General features: G+C 37.1%; 1 protein-coding gene across 3 annotated transcripts in view; it reads left to right on the top strand.

Moving 5' to 3' along the window:
• Positions 1-16,863, top strand: part of LOC139478196 (ADP-ribosylation factor GTPase-activating protein 1-like) — a 108,709-nt gene extending 91,846 nt beyond the window's left edge. For 2 of the 3 annotated variants that reach the window (XM_071260571.1, XM_071260569.1), the window contains 2 exons: positions 6,677-6,813; positions 8,309-16,863. In XM_071260571.1, the coding sequence (XP_071116672.1) occupies positions 6,677-6,813; positions 8,309-8,807 (636 nt within the window). In that variant the 3' untranslated portion in view covers positions 8,808-16,863. The remainder of the gene's footprint in view (positions 1-6,676; positions 6,814-8,308) is intronic. The other variant, XM_071260570.1, reaches the window with a different exon arrangement.
• The last annotated feature ends 760 nt before the right edge of the window (positions 16,864-17,623 follow it).

Here is a 17,623-nt window from a genome sequence, read left to right as displayed (position 1 = left end):
AGCTTATTAGAATATTATTTTGGTGAAAAAAACCACAGAGTTGAAAGATAAATTTCTGTGGGCGCTTATTAGAGTGGGGCGCTTATTACGTTGAATACATACATACATACATACATACATACATACATACATACATACATACATACATACATACATACATACATACATGTGAATCACAGCTGCTGACAATTATTGTAGACGGATGATTACAAAAAAAATAGGAATAACAAAATCCCTCTCTGACCTCACATTAAGAAAAGAATTGGATGTGATCAAAAGTATAATTGTAGGATGTTCATTCTTGGAGTTAATGGCTACTCTAATTACACAGGGATTCTAGGGGCACTAATGACAACATCGAGACCTGCACTCATAGCCCCTCTAAATTGTTGTATGTTATAGATTTGATCAATCAATGTCTGCTTAACTGATTAGTACCAAATGCTTTTTAAAGCTATTTTTTATAGGCATTGATCTGTTCATGTACATGTACTTGATTTCCCCAATTATATTGGGCCAAGTTGTTAAAGGTGCTGCAATTTGTTGTGCAAAGTTGTGTCCCTTAGGGGAGCCAGGATTCTATGATCCTGTATTCCAAAAGTAAATGTCAAAGACCTGCATCAATTCAGGCTTTCCTCCCACTATAAGCTTAGACACTATGATAAAACTAGATATAAGGAAGAGAATTTATGGATGTCAATTTCTTTATTATGAGGAACACAATGTTTCAGAGTATATACTTACTCCTTCATCAGGTGAATGACTGCTATGAGGCAGAGAACATATATATGTACATGTAAGAACAACAAAAGTATATAACATAACAAAAGGTGGAAGAAATTCTCTTCCTTATGTATATCACTTCTAAATGCCTTTCAAAGACTTGAAAACTAGACGTATATTTAAATCAAGGAAGGAATTTGTTGACAAACTTGACAAGCATTTAAGCTATACTCACTCAGACCTCTATATGTTTCATTTTGAAAGTTTTGTTAATATGTGACATGTAATAATTGTTAAGGCGCAGTGTATTTATGTCCAGAATTTACCAATCTTATACTTTATAAAACCTGATGAAAGTAGGCCTTGTTGAGATCTGTAGCAGCTGCGCTTTTCTACAGTAATTCAGAATAAGTTTTTGAATTTGTGATATCATTTTTAGTCACACTGTATTTTATCAGTTATGAACAGCCCAAAGTCTTCATACATTCTCAGGAAAAAAATAATTTTGAAAACTTAACCGTTAGTAGTTTGGTCACAATAAATAGGAACTTGTCAATGTCATAGAATGCACATTATCCAGACATACAACAGAAGGTAAAAAATGTGAAATGACTTTCCAATGAAGCACGGTCCTGATGTGATTCACCCAATACCTGAAAATATACCAGGATAAGCGCCTATGGCAGATTACATATTCCCATGTTACTGACAGTTAAAAAGGCTATGTCAATTTCAAGATTGCATGCAATATCACTCATCTGTGGTACTCGATTTCACTGTGATTGATAGATGCAGTAATGTACATGCCCCATGTGTGTGTAATTGACTGTAGTTTGTATCATTTGTCTTCCACTGACTAATGTGGTCTTGCAATCTGATACTGTGGATGACTGATCAGTCCTAAGGCCAGGCATTTTATATTTTTCCAATTACGGACCCACCGACTCTAATTTTTGAGAAAATGTAAAAAAAATAAATCAGATTTCCATATATATTTTTCCCCACCAAAAGCCGCGTATTCAGTTATTTTATTTGTTATCATCATATTTTAGTAAAAAAACATGAATTTACTGTTGTAAACTTGTAAACTGATACATAATTGATCTTTGTTGATCTCGAAGCCGAACATGAATAGCCTCCCTTGACAATTGTCCTTGTAAGTTGTAGAATTTTTATTGTTACAAGGGGCTTTTATTGTCAGAAATGGCGGTCTTTTGAGCACAGAATATGTTCGTAAAGTATGCCAGAGGCATTCTGCATTTTAAAAAAATGCATCTGGCTTCTTCTTTTTTATTCCCTCTTCCAACCCTGGACTTTGGGCCGAAAAATCTGTAATCCTAAAAATAAAAAAAGCCTGGCCTAACCAGTCCCATCTCTGACCTGCCTGCACCATGAATCACGTGGGTCAGTAAGCATCATCTATCATACTTCGTACATTGCTCACCATGCCTCGTTCATTACATGTCACAACACATTTGACATACCACTGTCGTCATCAGGGCCTGGATCATTAACCCTATGTCATTAGCTTCCTCTTTGCTAAATGAACAGTGCTAAATAGGCAATTTCCTTTATTGATGTTTGATTGTGATGAGATTTTTATTGTTTGACTTTACTGAAGCCAGGGATTTCCGACAGTTATGATTGGAAAGAGAAATTACATTTGAAAAAAAGAGAGTCAAATACGAGAAATTAGATTATCCAGTATAATGTTTTAATCTGTGGAAGGATAAAATTGAATCTTTGTTTAATTGTGCAGCTAATTTTGATTATTGATGTTTGTGATTTTAAGCCTTTTTTGCAAATCAATAACTTTTCTTGAAAATGTGTCTCCAATTCAACATCTGCATTGTTCATATTTGTGGGGTTCTTAAGTTCACATTTTTAGCATTTTAAGGATACTGTGTTCGATTCCTTGAGGATTCATGATTTAACTGATACGCTGATCATGGTCCAAGTCCCAAATTCCACTCAATTATCACCTTGATCTGTCAGCGCCATACCTGTGCTTTCAAGAGAGTGGATTAACACTGTGTCACGATGCGCTTACCTTCCACATTAAGCTGACATGGTGTGGTTTAACGGAAATACGTTTTAAAGCAGTTTTAAACCCAGATCTGTCAAACACATGTTCATACTCTCGCTCTCACTCCATCACTCTGACGCTCACGCTCATCCCCACCCCAACACTCAGCTGGGTAGTAGCCCAGTGGTTCTTGGTTCATCGACTGTCATCGTTACCCATCCACGTGGGTTGTTGCTCATAATGTCAATCACAGGCTGCCGTCATTTAGCTGGAATATTGCTGAGTGCAGCGTTAAACATCAAACACACAATTAAACGGACCCAAGACTATTCCTTGATTCAGAAGATATGACATGAAGAAGGGATATGTAATATTGATATGATATGACGCCAGGCTTTGCTTGCCAAGAAGACTATAATGTCCCTCTCACATTGCCCATAAAACATTTACATTCTTTAATCAGCCCTTCCTCTACAACATGTCAGTATGATATGTAATTAATTAACTTTCCTTACTGCTCCTCAGAAATACGTACAACCTTGGCCCCTGTGCCAATCCTGAGGGTTAATGAATTTCACTTCACTGTAAACAGGCCAGGGGGAATATTTGAAAGCTCAGTGTTATGCATACTCTGTCATACCAGGAGCTAGACTACTGATAGTGTGAACCAACCCTGACCAGACTACAATGAAATTAGTACCATCAGAGTGAAGGGATATCATTTGCTACGTGATGAATTACCAAATTATGGGCCAAAGTCGGTGGAGGTGTAAAATGGTTTGTGGTTTTCTCTCTATTTCCAGATGTAATATTAGCAAGCTACTTTATCATTCCAACCAGATTTTCCAACACAACTGCCTGGCTTTGAATTCTGTTTCATCCACAATTTGTATGATTCAACTGGTGCCTGTCGAGCTTAAGACTGCTGTGCAGGCTAACTGTTGAGAATAATGACATTTCTCTTGAAACAGATGAGGACAGAAAAAACGCTGAAGCAATTTTTTTAACTGACGTGTAGATTTACTCTTAGTCAGCCACAAATTATTCCTAGTTTAAAGTTTTTGACTGTATAGTTAAATGAAAAACTGTGTAATGTTTCTAACTTTCTAGGTTTGTTTGTTGTTTAACGCCGCACTCAGCAATATTCCAGCTATATGAAAGCGGTCTGTAAGTAATCTGGACTAGACAATCTAGTGATTGAAAACATGAGCATCGATCCAGGCCATTGGGATCGATGACATGAATCAACCAAGTCAGCGAGTCTGACCACCCAATACCGTTAGTCGCCTCTTATAAATAGTCGCTTTTTACGGCAAGCATGGGTTGCTAAGGAACTATTCTACCCTGGATCTTCTAACTTTTTAACTTTTAAGAATTTGAATCTCAATTTTTGCTTTTTTAATTTTTTTTCCAAACATATTTAATTTCAAATGAGCTCGCGTTTGGATATATAGGTTTTTATTAACATATCCTCTAGATTCAGTATTCAGTTGTTGATTTATTTGTTTTTCTAGATTTTGTTTGATCTCATTTAGGCCCAGGGTCCCATTCCACAAAGGTCTTAGTGCTAAGATGATTGTACTCCTATACTTCAACATAGGTTTACAATAGTCGATAACAGATCGATTTGTGGAAAAGGACCTTGGTGAGTAATTTCTACTGTTGGGGTTGGGTTACCAGGGTTGGACTGTACCATACACTGGGTTGGACATTGCAATTTTCTGTGCAGAGTTGCATCCCTAGGATGAGCCAGGATCTGATTGTCATTAGTTCATTTCCCAAGATTGCCACGACAATGATTCTTAGTTAATGAGCACCATACACATGCTTGTGGGTTTCACCAAAGTGGTGAACGTCTACGACTTGGATCACTTTGGGTGTTCCTCCCATATAAAGCTGAATTACTTTTCAAAACGGCGTTAAATCCAACTTATTGATGAATAATAAATCACTTAGTGTGATTTCTCTGCAGTTCAGCTATAACAGACGCTTAGCAGTCTATCACCCATGCAGACATTGAAAAACAAGTCATTCGGTTTCATATTAGCTGTGCAAATGTAACAGTTTTGTAGTTTGTAATGTGAGAAGACAAGGATGATTGTTATCATCCATATTTCTTGTCACGTCTGCTTTTCCTCAAGTCCATTGTGTGAACTTACTTGCAGCTCCTTCCATAAGATTCATGATGCCACCCTCTGCGATGCAGTTCCTGCATAAATATAGGATTTAATTAGGAGATAAAATATGTTTTCTGCGGGGTTTATTGAGTAATCGATGCCTGTGAATTTCATTGGGAACTGATGGCGTCAGCACAGACAGATCTAAAAAGACATAATGTTTTTTGACATTGTAATTTCTACACTCCGACAAAAGAAACGTGAGTACCATACATGTTGGTAAATATAATATGAAGAATTACTCATATTATGAGATATGAGATTGGTTTGATGCACAGACGAAAATAGTGGTATTTTGTGCAAACCGACGCTCACTTGTGACGTCATAGATCCACGACTCGTGAAGCACCATTTGTCTCATGCAGGGTAAGCGTGTAAAGTTTTGGAAATCATGTGCAGCATATAGTGATAAGAAAAATGACACTCTGTGGTAACACTTGACCGATTGTTAGTTTTGTCATTAACATGTACACATTGGAAACATACTTCATTATATGTTTCTATGGATGTTTCTTTTGGCAGTGAGTGTATATAAGATATCAGTCATTTTCTGAAGCATGCACTGTCTATGTGAACTATCACAGCTGGGAGAGACATGACTCTGGAATGATATGACATTACTCTTCAATACGATCATGTCATGAGACAATGAATGACATTACTGGCTCCCATTATAACTGAATCCATCAGGTTTGCAGCATATTGAGAGTAAAACTAAATATAAAGTTGTTCTGAAAAATATTTATCACACTCAATATTCAATTTATGTTGTATAGCTACTTTGCCAAGTTGAATGAAACAAATGCAGTGAAAAGTCAGAAACTTTTTAAGGACCCAATCTCATTTGATTTAACAACAATTTTTAACCAATCAGATTGCAGCTCACATTCACACTGCTCTCCATTTTTGAAATGTGTGTTCTAACAGACATCAGTGGAATAGTAGTTCATCAGTATCAGTCTCGTCACTGTGATTGATGGATTGGGGGGGTTGTTTTTTATTCTATTTGATGAAGCTGGTAAACTGAAGTCTGATGAATGCTTCTTACTTAATGTGCTGATCAAGAAATATGTGAATTCTGTGAACCGCTGTGACAGAAGCAGGGCTCGTTTCCCTACATGGGTACAATATTTGAATCCCATTTCTGGTATCTCCTGTTTGTGATATTGATGGAATAGTGCTAAAACCTTTGTAAAGCTCTCTTGTAGTACCTGTGCCGACAACAACCCATTCAGTGTTATGGATTTATTATGTCTCCCCATAAATGGGGGTTTGGCTTGGTGCCTGTTGGCATCAACATCTCCCAGCCATAACTTGAAAACCCTTCAGTGTTTTTAGGTGAATGCTTCATCAGCTTAATTGATGCCTTTTGCTATTTTGAAATTTTTCTAAATGATATTTTCTTATGTTTCTCTCAATTTGACTACTTGACTCAATTTGACAATTTGACTTTCTCTCAAACGAGGGTAAGGTTGGTTTCCAGGCCATCACTTGATAAATATTTAACAGACGTCAATGAAACTTGGCATATGCATTGCTCATCAGCTTAACTGGAGCCTTTTGCAATTTTGAATCTTTTCTAAATTATATTTTCTTGTGTTTCCATTGAAACGATTTTAATTTAGTCTCACTCAAACAAGGGTAGGGTTTGTTTCTGTGTCATAACTTGAAAACCTTTCAACAGTTTTCACCGAAACTTGTCATATGCATTGCTGATGAGCTTAACACACAGTAATGTTGTATGTTGCAGTTGACTGCAGCCAGTACCAAGGGCTGGAGAGACCTGCAGTCACTATGGGGTGAGCCCAAGACCACCCTCGCCACTGCAGACACCAGCCCAGGGGAGAAGACGTCACTCCTAGGAGCAAAGGGGTATGGCAGCAATGCGTATGTATCATAGCTGTGGCGCTTGATAGAGGACCAATTTCTAGTTGTAAATTTAGAAAGGGATACAGATGTTAAGCTACTCCCATGTTTCATCATTTTTTGAAGCTTTCAGAGCTCACCTTAAGCATGAATGTCGATTTAGACCTTATTTGTCATTTCTGGGTTTACAGATAGATTTTTGGAAATAGAAATATAATTAAAATTGGAAATCAGTATGTCTTTTAAGCAGTCATGTATAGTTTAGTGGGTAGGGTAAACTAATTCAAATGCATGACCTATTAAAGCAAACAATTGTTACACACATATCCCCTTTTATACCATTTAGGTTACAGGAATCAAATATTGCTCTATGCTTACAACACTTTCATAAAAATTCTTTTTATGAAATATAGTTGCATACTTGGCAGTAATATACAATGACTCATGATTTTATTTGTGTTCCACATTTGTTAAATTTTGCAAGAGCCATAAACCAAGTAATATTAGCAAAACTCTGGATAGCAACTAGTGCTAATTTCTATCTCTGATGTTAGTTTGAAAGAAATGCTAAAAAGACCATTACAGAAGCATATAATGGTGCTTTACTGTGAGATTTGTTTAGGACATGTTGTTCTGTTAATATCTAGACTACAATCATGAAACATTTTCATTTTCCATAATTCAATTAGGCCACCAGAGCAGCACTTGCAAGGAATGTGATATCAGTAAGCAAATGAAGCATTCGTAATATATCAGAGCAACTGTGGCTTCAAATAAATTGCTTTATATTTTAACTATCAAAAATATTGTGACAATGTTTGTGACGGTAGGACCTGGCCAGTGTTTAAAATACAAAAAATTGCCAGGCTGCCATCAGGACCCACTGACTTTGGAAGCTGCAGGCCCTGACTAAACTCTTCAGGCCACTGCAGCTTATCATGACAAATAAATTAAAAAGTAAATTTTCTGAACGTCATAAGGACCCATACAAATTTGAAATCTAGCAAGTACCAATAGGTTGAAATAAGTGACATTCATATTTCATGCAATATCGAGGTGTGATTCGATTCGAGTGTGCAATCTTGAATAAGGACCAAGATGGTTGGTGTCCTTCCTTGTCTATATGTATATGGAGGGGTGTGGGTTTTTTTCTATATGAATATATCATGCTATACACGCTATCATCGAGTTCCTGTGATTAATCAGCATTCATTCACTCTTTCACCATGGGGATACTGGGTTAGATTATGTCCCCAGCCTGTCGTACAAGGCGACTAAGTGGATCAGGTGGTCAGGCGCGGTGACTTGGCTGATTGTGTGTCATCATACCCTGATGGTGTGGGTTGATGCTCATGATGTCAGTTACAGGATTGTCTGGTGAGGGACTTAAATATTTACAGGTTGCCGTTATATAGTTGGAATATTGCTGAGTGCAGCCTTAAACACCAAAGTTAAGAACACTCTCTCACTCATTCATCCATGGTTCCTGATTTCATTGCTACTCTCACTGTTGCAGTGACCCAAGCAAGAACCGTCTCCTGTCAGATGATGATGATTCCTGGGGAGAGAGCTGGGGATCCGAGTGGGACGAGAAGAAGAAAAAGAAACCAGGGCAAGCCGATTGGTCAGCAGGCGACGATGACGAACTTGAGGCGTGGCTAAACAACGATGAGACCCCATTGTCCTCCACCTCCTCTTCAAAACAGAAGTCTAAAAACGACAACTGGGACGACTGGGGCAATGACACAGGGGGGAATTCCACAGCTAAAAAGACAAAGGAAATTAAAAAAGCTTCCAAAAACAAAGAAGAAGGTTGGAAAGATGTAGACTGGGACAGTGGGTTTACATCCCCAGCCAAGCAGAAGGAGCCCTTGGTGGGCAATCTCCTGGACCTCGGGGAGGCCTCTGCTGGCAATGACAATGGGGGTTGGGACAATGACGTGTGGGCTAATGATGATGATGATGCGTGGCAGAGTTTAGAAGTGGACTCCAACAAGGGCAAGAAGGCCAGCTAGACTTGCCAAAGTTGTTGATATGCGATTCATTTATGTGAAAAATATTGTTCTTTGGCTCCTGCTGTGAGACCAGTTATCAAGGATTTAACTTAATCGTCTGTTGTCGAGATCCACTGTGTCCCTATTTGGCAATGGGTACTCCAGGGTCGTCAGGCCAAGAACCTTGTGGACGATGTTGTTCGATGTTTTCCCAAATCTTCCAGGATGTTATCTGTATGCTGTACAGTATTTGAAGACACTGTGTTGCTGTACTGTGATCAGTGTTAGCATGCCAAGCATTCAGTAGCTAATGGGACTCATTACCAAGCATCTCACAAACATCAGAGCTAGTCTGGTGTTGCCATGGTTGCACTATAGTAAACCTCAGTTGCCAAGGTTACACTTCAGTAAGCCCTTTGGTGTCCAAGGTAACTGACTATTTAATTTCAGTCGGCTAACAACTGTAGTGATGGTAGGTCAAACCATACATTAGTGTAATCAAGTTCTCATAATACCATGGTTACAAGGTCAAAGTTCACTTTAAGCACTGGTCAGATAAAGTTGCTTGCCAGTTCAAGAAAAGTTGACTTTCAACAAGACGTATTCTTCAGGAAAATGTACTGCGATTCCCTTTCCTTTGTTTACTTGGGAGGGGCCGCATTTTGTGATGATTCCTCATACACTGTTATTGGTGTTTAACACGAAACAAATGTTTCACAAGTTCAGGATTCTCCTGTCATTTTAAAATGTTTTCTTTGAAATATATTAGGAGTATCACAGATGGATAGCATGGATTATCAAATCTGACTTTGAATAATTCAGATTTTGACATATATATATTACATGTATTTTGAATCACCAAATGTATCCATGGTATGCAGTAGCAGTGGGGTAGCCTAGTGGTTAAAGTGTTTGCTTGTCATGCTGAAGACCCGGGATTAATTCCTCACATTGATGCTGTGTGTCAAGAACATTACTGGTGTCCCCCACTGTCATATTGCTGGCATATTGCTAAAAGCGGTGTAAACCCAACTCACTCCCTCACTCCATGGTATGCAAGCAGTTAATGTGAAAACTGAAGAACAAGTTACCTGTAAAGTCTAGTCAAAAAGCAAACACAGCTGGTTGACAATTGCAAGGAAACCATCTTTGATAGACTATTTACTACCACATGTTCCGTCAGTGGTCAAAATTAAGTATGAAAGGGAAGAGTTTTTGTCATAACCCAAATGTTAAAACATTAAAAATGTAAGGAGTCCCTAGATTCCAATACTACAGGAGGAAATCACAGGGCATTATGAACACTGTCTATGACTTTTAACTGGAAAGTTTCGACTGCTGAGCAGTTAAAGTCTGTACATAAGAGGTATACATCGACTTATATACCACTCAACTTTTGATAGGGATAATCAGATGTTATTCTTGTTAGATGTATACACATGGCATATTATAAGAATCAGCCTTGTGTTGTGTTTCATGGAAAGGTAAATATCCTTATCAAAGGTGGGGCAGTATAGCTGGCACGCGAATGAAGACCTTGCAACATATATCAAGTTATTCTAAATGATATCAGGTGATTATGAATTATATCTAGCCATGATGATTGATATCAAGCGATTTAGAAGATGTCCTCTAATACTTTGATGTATCAATGAACTCTTTTAAAACTAAACCCTTGTAGCTTCCATATGAGAGGGAATGAAATCTCGTTACCGTGGTAATGTCACGTGTTATCCCCCTATGGTGTTTGCATGCATCGATATGAGGATGTCTGCTGGTCTGTGGAGAACTAGGCGAGGGCAAACTGGCACCATATCATTCCTTTGTCTGCAAATATAATGTTATGCATCCTAGTATACAATTAAGATAATATTTACCATTAACTATGTACAACAATAAGTGCGATAATATTTTCATAAATATCTAGTGACATCATAGTGAAAAATCATTTGGGCATTACTCACACTCATCTTCGTCATGAGCATTTAGCTACTTTATATAATGGCCAGCAGACACCCTTAAGCCAGTGGCCAACACAGCCAACATCGCCAGTACTTCAAGGTCTTGTCTACACTACTTTATTCCATCACTCGTGAATACGTATGGCAGCTATGTTGTGTTTTCACTATTTTTGACTATCGAATCATGTATAGGCCTGGTTCTGATGAGAAGGAAGCTTGCAAGTCCTACAACCACTGCTCTAAAAGCTTACAGTAGCAATGTTTGCTTGACATGGGTTCATCATGTGCCATGTAGCCTTGTGGCTGCCGGGGAGCTTATTACGTTGAATACGGTATTGACTTACTAAAACTTGACAAACGTCACTTTTTCACTGCTTAGTGGCTGTAGGTATCTAGGGTGATGGAAGAATTAGTGCATACAAACCTGTGAATTATATTGACGTTGCACAGCAAACTCTAAAGTTTTGAAAAGCTTCTCATAGTTTCTTCATCCAACCTTGTGTGTTTCTTAAGCAATTGTTCACATTATTGTATTGGTATAATAGTGAAATGATGGGCATGTTTGGTTGTTGGTTTGCCAAAATTAGTTGCAGGTTTCACAAATTCAGATGTTAAAGAGATGTGATAGCTTTAATATTGCTTCGTAAAACATATGTATTTGGGGACCAAAAATTACCCTTTTTTATCATTATTGTCCTTAATGGTTCAAGATCAGAGTTGCAGTTATTTCATATTTTATATTTTGAGTTCAAATTCCAAAATGTCCTCTTTGTGACTCTGCTCTGTGACAAAAAATTACATGATTAACACAAATATATTCAGTCTCTTCATTCACCACGTATCAACCTTCTTTTTTTTCTCAATTTGGTTTTGAAAAACATTTTTAGACAGAAAAAATATATATTCACAGTGCAACTCTCTTTTCTTGATTATTATTAAGTTTAATCCCTGCTTTCAAGCATTATTCTGTCTCCCAAATAGAAATACTTTGCAGTTCATAAGAATTATCATGGCTCATGTAAAGTTGTTTTTAAGAAAGAATTTTGAAAAATTGTATGTACATAGTTTTACTATTGGTTTTTCCAACAGTTCCTATAAATATAATATTTTTGTAAAATTCAATATAATGGAATTATGGAAATTTACTGTAATCTGTTTCTATGGAACTGTTGAAAATTGTTTTCAAAATGAGAGGTTGTGACAGCAATGTGTCAATTTCTTCTACCATGACACTCTACCTTGTCAGTATGGCTCTGCTGTAGACAGAACTCACTGTTTGTGCAGTAGTTGACTGCTTTTGCAAGTGTAAAGTTGATCATCATTACTATTTGTATTCATCACCATCATTAAATGCTAGGTTTACAGGGATGGTTTAGACACAGAAGTTTGACAATAAGAAAGTAATAAAATAATTATAACAACTACATATTTGCTATAAAATGGGTTACTGTTTTCATTTGTAAGATCCAGACTATGGCACTTTGAGGATGGGTGAATCTTTGTTTACTCGAACTCCCATCTTTACAATATTGTATTTACAAAAATACTAAAAGTAAATCACCGTAACCAATTATTTTGGATTTGCTTGCTTACAAATAAACCAAAAAAATCAAAAGCCACATAGTATAACAACATTGTGGGTAATTACCATTGTAGCCTTCTCAACTTGCGTACCCCTACGTACCTCTGACTGAATGCAGGCATCACATCTACATGATGGATAATGGACGAATGTGCAACAATTCGCATATTGTAACATAGACAAGTATTGCCATTGTCAGCCTATGAGACACACTAAGGGCAATATACATGAACAAATGCAAATTAGAAGTCACTTGAAACAGCATATTTAATTTTTTAGAAAGGTATGCTTAATAACTTAATTATACCCAATAGACGCAAGGGAGAAAGAATATATTGATTACTGAAAGAAAATGATCTATATGGGGAGTGAATGATGTGAACAAATAATACTCAATGGCTGAATAATGCCCTGATGGTGTTACTGCAAGGTTCCTGGAGAATGCTGTGGTCATTGTGTACTTTCACCAGCACTCAGCTTGTTTGGAACTTCAGATGACATGACATATCGGCTTCTCAGGGCTTCGAGTTAACATGGTTTCTCAGTATTTTAACTCCACACACAAAGAATTGTTCCTGTTTTAGGGGCCAACCATTTGATATTCTGGTTTGGGGGTTATCGAAAAAATAAATTTACCCCAAAAATTCTTGAAAAATATACTTATGCTTCAGACTGTTCAAAAGAAAGAAATTGCCAGCCACAAAAATAACATTGTTGCAAGGTGTTTTTCTGAGGTTCTTTTATTGTAATTATACAATATCTGGTTTTGTTTCTGAAGCTGATAAAATGTCGAATTTCAATACAAAATGCCCACGAAGTATCAAATGCTCTGTCCCTTGGTACGACTGCAGCAGACAGGGGTATTGTGTGAAGTGAAGTATATGGATTTGTGTAAAGTTGTCATTAATGCTGAATCTGGTTATTTCTTTTACAATATTTTCATGAAGCATTTTTTCCCAAAATTATGTTACATGTTACCTTGCATTCTAGTCATACAAGTACAGATTTTGTGTCTCGGTTTGCCAGCATCATACCTGTTTGCATGGGTTTCCCCAAGTTGTAAATTTCTAGGACCTGCAACACTTTCAGCTGTCTCCCACTGCAAGCTGTTCAAGGCACTGTTATACCAATCCCAAGCTGTCCATTCACAGCTGTCAACCCTCCCAGAGTAGCACCACAATGCTACAATTATTTCCTGATCTGTGCAGGGGGCACGGGTGGCCCAGTCATCTAAGTCGCCACAATTCACTGTGCAGAGTTGCATCCCTTGGGCTTGCCAGTCACCCATGATTGTGGGTTCCAATCACGGTTCGCCCCGATTATACTTCGAGGGTTGTCATCATCATACTCGTGCTCGTGGGTTTCAACAAAGTGGTAAACGTCTGAGACCAGCATCACTTCGGGCTTTCCACCCACATTTAGCTGACATGCCATGCCATAACTGGAATACTGTTCAAAGCAGTGTTAAACCAAACTCATACGCTGACACACTCTTTATCTGTGCATAGATTGTGATGGACAGAACAGTTCGATAGTGTGACTGTTCCATTCATGTTAGATGACAGGAGTTGTCTCCCTTTGACCAGGAGCTTCTTTCAATAGCCATATAAAGTTATCACTGACTCATAAAATTGTTTTATTTTATTTAAGGGACCACAAAATTTTCAAGCTAGCTTGTTAGTGAATTCAACTTGGACAATCTATGAAAAATGTATCTTGTTTTCAAGTTGTTATTTATGTGAGTAATCTAGAACAGTGATTTGAATGCTGTTTCATGTTTGCTAAGTTATTTGTTATGTGCTACAATTGTATAAAGATTAGAATTCTAAGTAAATCAGCACTGCACATTGCAAAAGGATGAATTTTACATCTTGGTGTCATTCATCTAGGTTTCATTTAATATAGGTGGTTCTGAGACATTAAGACACATTTTCTGTGATTAAATTATGAAAAGTTATGAAAAAATACAGCATTTTATGGACTGAATGGGTGAATTAGGGATGTCATGATATGCCTACCTCTCATTGCGATACATGTCGCAATACTTAAGTCACCATGGCATTGTCAGGTGTATATTCAAGATGCAGTGATACATTGGTTAATCTTGACATCCTTTGTGTGAATGTAGACGCAATTATGTTCAAAGATATATTGTTTAGATCAAATTCCAGAATTGCCTGTTATTCAAATATACTATATCATGTGATTAGTCTGTATGTTCATTTCTGAAATTGTGTATATATTTTGTGTTATCAGTGAGAGAATCATCCTATATTGATTGACAAAGATGGTAAGTGCTGCTTGTAACTGCTGAAATCTAATTGCTACTCAAACTTATCAAGATGACAAGTGTGTACCGGTAGCTAGTTTTATGGACAGGAAAAACAGAGAGTACAAGAAATGATCGTTAATTCTAATCCTTCCATATGCAGAAGCAATCTCATTAATTTTTTTACTCTGATACGATACCTCACTGCATGAAAATCTGACAATCCCTTCATAAATCACCTGAGCTGAACCCTGAGCAAAGCCTGACTGCCTAATCTCATTGAAGGCATGGGGTGTTGAGCAAAAGGATGTCAGCTTTCTGAAAGATGTGGCTTCATTTCTTACAGTTGTGACAAATTTCAGTTGCGTAGAGCTGTTGATGTTTCTTTACCACCTTCATTAAGACATTTATATCTCAATAAAAGAAAACCCACACACGACACTAGTATTCTCTTGATAATACTTCATATTGAGTGTAGGTACCATAGTGCTTTGAAACAAGGGATGAAATATCAACAATATAATTCAGCTGCCTTTATTATTTTCTTTCCGAACTGACCATTTATGTTCATTTTCGAGATACAGAAATCAGATGTGCTGCTATGAATGCATCACTTGCTCTTTCTGAGAATTCAGAAGTCTAAAGGCTGACTGGCTTATTTTGCTTTTTTGAAGTGTTTTTAGGCTTCAAATCAGAGTTAAAGATAGATTTAATTTTGATTTATGTTCATCGATTCCTTTGTGGGTTTTTTTGTTTTGTTTTTATGATATACATGTTTGCACCAGTGTCAACTGGTAATGAATATGGCCAAATTAAGTGTTTTTTAACTGCTGAGCAGCAAAAAGTTATTTAGTTTTGACAAGTTCTTAAAGTACACTAGTTTACATCACAGGATGACCTTAAAGTGCCAAATTTCTCTTACAACTAGTTAACCATACTTTCTTTGGACAAGTTGGGGCATTTAAATTAACTATCATGAAAAAGGTTTTAACTCTGACAAAACTCATAGAAGAATGATGTTGGTAAGTGTGCAATTTGTGTTCTAATATGAGAATTCAATATTTAATGAGATAAATGTGTGCAATATTTCAACTCCCACTCTATTGATGCACCTTAGTCTTTGTGCAATTGAAAAAGACATGTTTACTCTAGAATTAGACTATTTTATGATTTAAAGTTTTGCCAGCATTTAAGTAGACCAAAATGGTATCTTTATATATATAAATTGTTTAATTTATTGTATAAATGGATAATATTTTGTCAGACTGTTGTTTATATAATAGTTCATTTATGATGGCAAGGTTCTTTCTTTGTCAAGGGTCACTTGTCTATTTTACCTACCATAAATGTACATATATATAGGACAAGATGTGATATGCATTGTAAGATATCAAATATGATTGTAATATGAAGGTCACGTTATTATAGCAATGTTGCGTGTAATTTGTTCATTGCGGAGAAAACATTGCTACAATGGCAAGTAGAAATGATTTGTTTCAATGCAGGTTTTGAGAAATGGAAGATCAGGATTCTGATGGCTTATCAAATATTCATCAAGATATTTCATGATCAGTTTTGGTTCAAGGTAAGAAACTACAACCCACATGCAAGAATTTCCCAAATGCTTTTTGACATGTGCTTCATCACTAAGATAGTGAGACGATGTACTAGTATGTATAAGTATTTTCTCATTTGAAAAAGATTTCAAATACATGTTTAATTTCAAAGATCATGCTTTCAATTTGGGCATATGCCTGAAATAGCATGCATCAAACAGTGTGGGATATTTAACCCCCATATGTTTTATTAATGGATCCATATGTATCTAAATTCTTAACACTCATCAACATACCATATGTTTGCTTCAGAAAAACTGGAACTTTTGTGTTTTCTTGTATCTGGTTCACAAATGTTTTAAAGTCTTGCTGTCCATGCTCCATCCTTCATTATGTTGCCCTCATTATTTTTTAATCATGAAGCTATGAACTGTCTTGCAGTGTGTGATAAGTTTCATGTTGATGACAAAGCTACCTTCCAAAGCCTGCACCAAAAACAGCCATTCCTTCTTGCCCAGAGTATCAGTGAGTATGTACTCAAGCTGTCTCTGTAACATGTCTGTACATACTTGAGTACAGGATATAGAAAGAGTAATGTCATCGTCTGTGTCGTCGCTCCAACCCTCGTCATCATGCACACAGCTGCCGTTGCTTGCCCGTTCCTCTTGTGGCAAGCCAGCAACAATAAACAAGGGTTTAGAATTTGAAATTGTGTTTGTCTTTTATGTACAGCAAAATTTATCCTTACTGATAATGGTAATAGAAGGCCACTTGTATCAGTGCAAGGCTCCACACTATGTACACTCAATGCACATGTAATTATCACCCCGGTTACAGGATTAACCTGCTTTCCAATTGCATTCTAAGCTGCATAAACAGAAAGAGATTTTGAAGTCACTTGAAGGAGAAGACACCAAACGTGACTTTCAGTGTTTGGCATCACCAAATCACTTGCCCAGTGCCATCACCAGCCCAACCCTGAGTATTTTGGGTTAGGTCTTCAACAACTTATTCTTGATGACCTGGTTGATTTGTGGATCCTTGTACTCATCACCTGGATTAATACTTACGATACCTTCACTGGATTGTCTGGTCTGGACTCAGTTATTTACAGGCCCCTGTTATATTGCAGTGTTAAACAAAAAACATCAAGTGATTTGTGGCCTGTGTACTATACTGGTCAGACAAAGACTTAATGTCAGAATATGTGTTGGTGGGTACAATGTGTAACTCAGGTCTTTGGCACAGGAGTCAAGAAATTAACCAAGGAGCAACCCCACAGACCGGGTATGTTGTATCAACAAGAAAGTCCATTTCCTATGACTAATCTCATTGGAAAGAAAACGTGATCTCAAGAGTCTTGAGTATATAACACACACCACTGGTGTACAGGTTTCAGGAACAAGAGCGCCAGCATGTCAAATTTGAACATTCATTGACTGAACCAAACTGTTTGGAGGAACGTCTTG

The sequence above is a fragment of the Haliotis cracherodii genome, unplaced genomic scaffold (assembly GCF_022045235.1).
Source record: "Haliotis cracherodii isolate W230 unplaced genomic scaffold, xgHalCrac1.p SCAF_4, whole genome shotgun sequence".
Classification (NCBI taxonomy): domain Eukaryota; kingdom Metazoa; phylum Mollusca; class Gastropoda; order Lepetellida; family Haliotidae; genus Haliotis; species Haliotis cracherodii.
The sequence above is the reverse complement of the archived record's forward strand: the minus strand, read 5'-3'. Positions and strand labels throughout refer to the sequence as shown.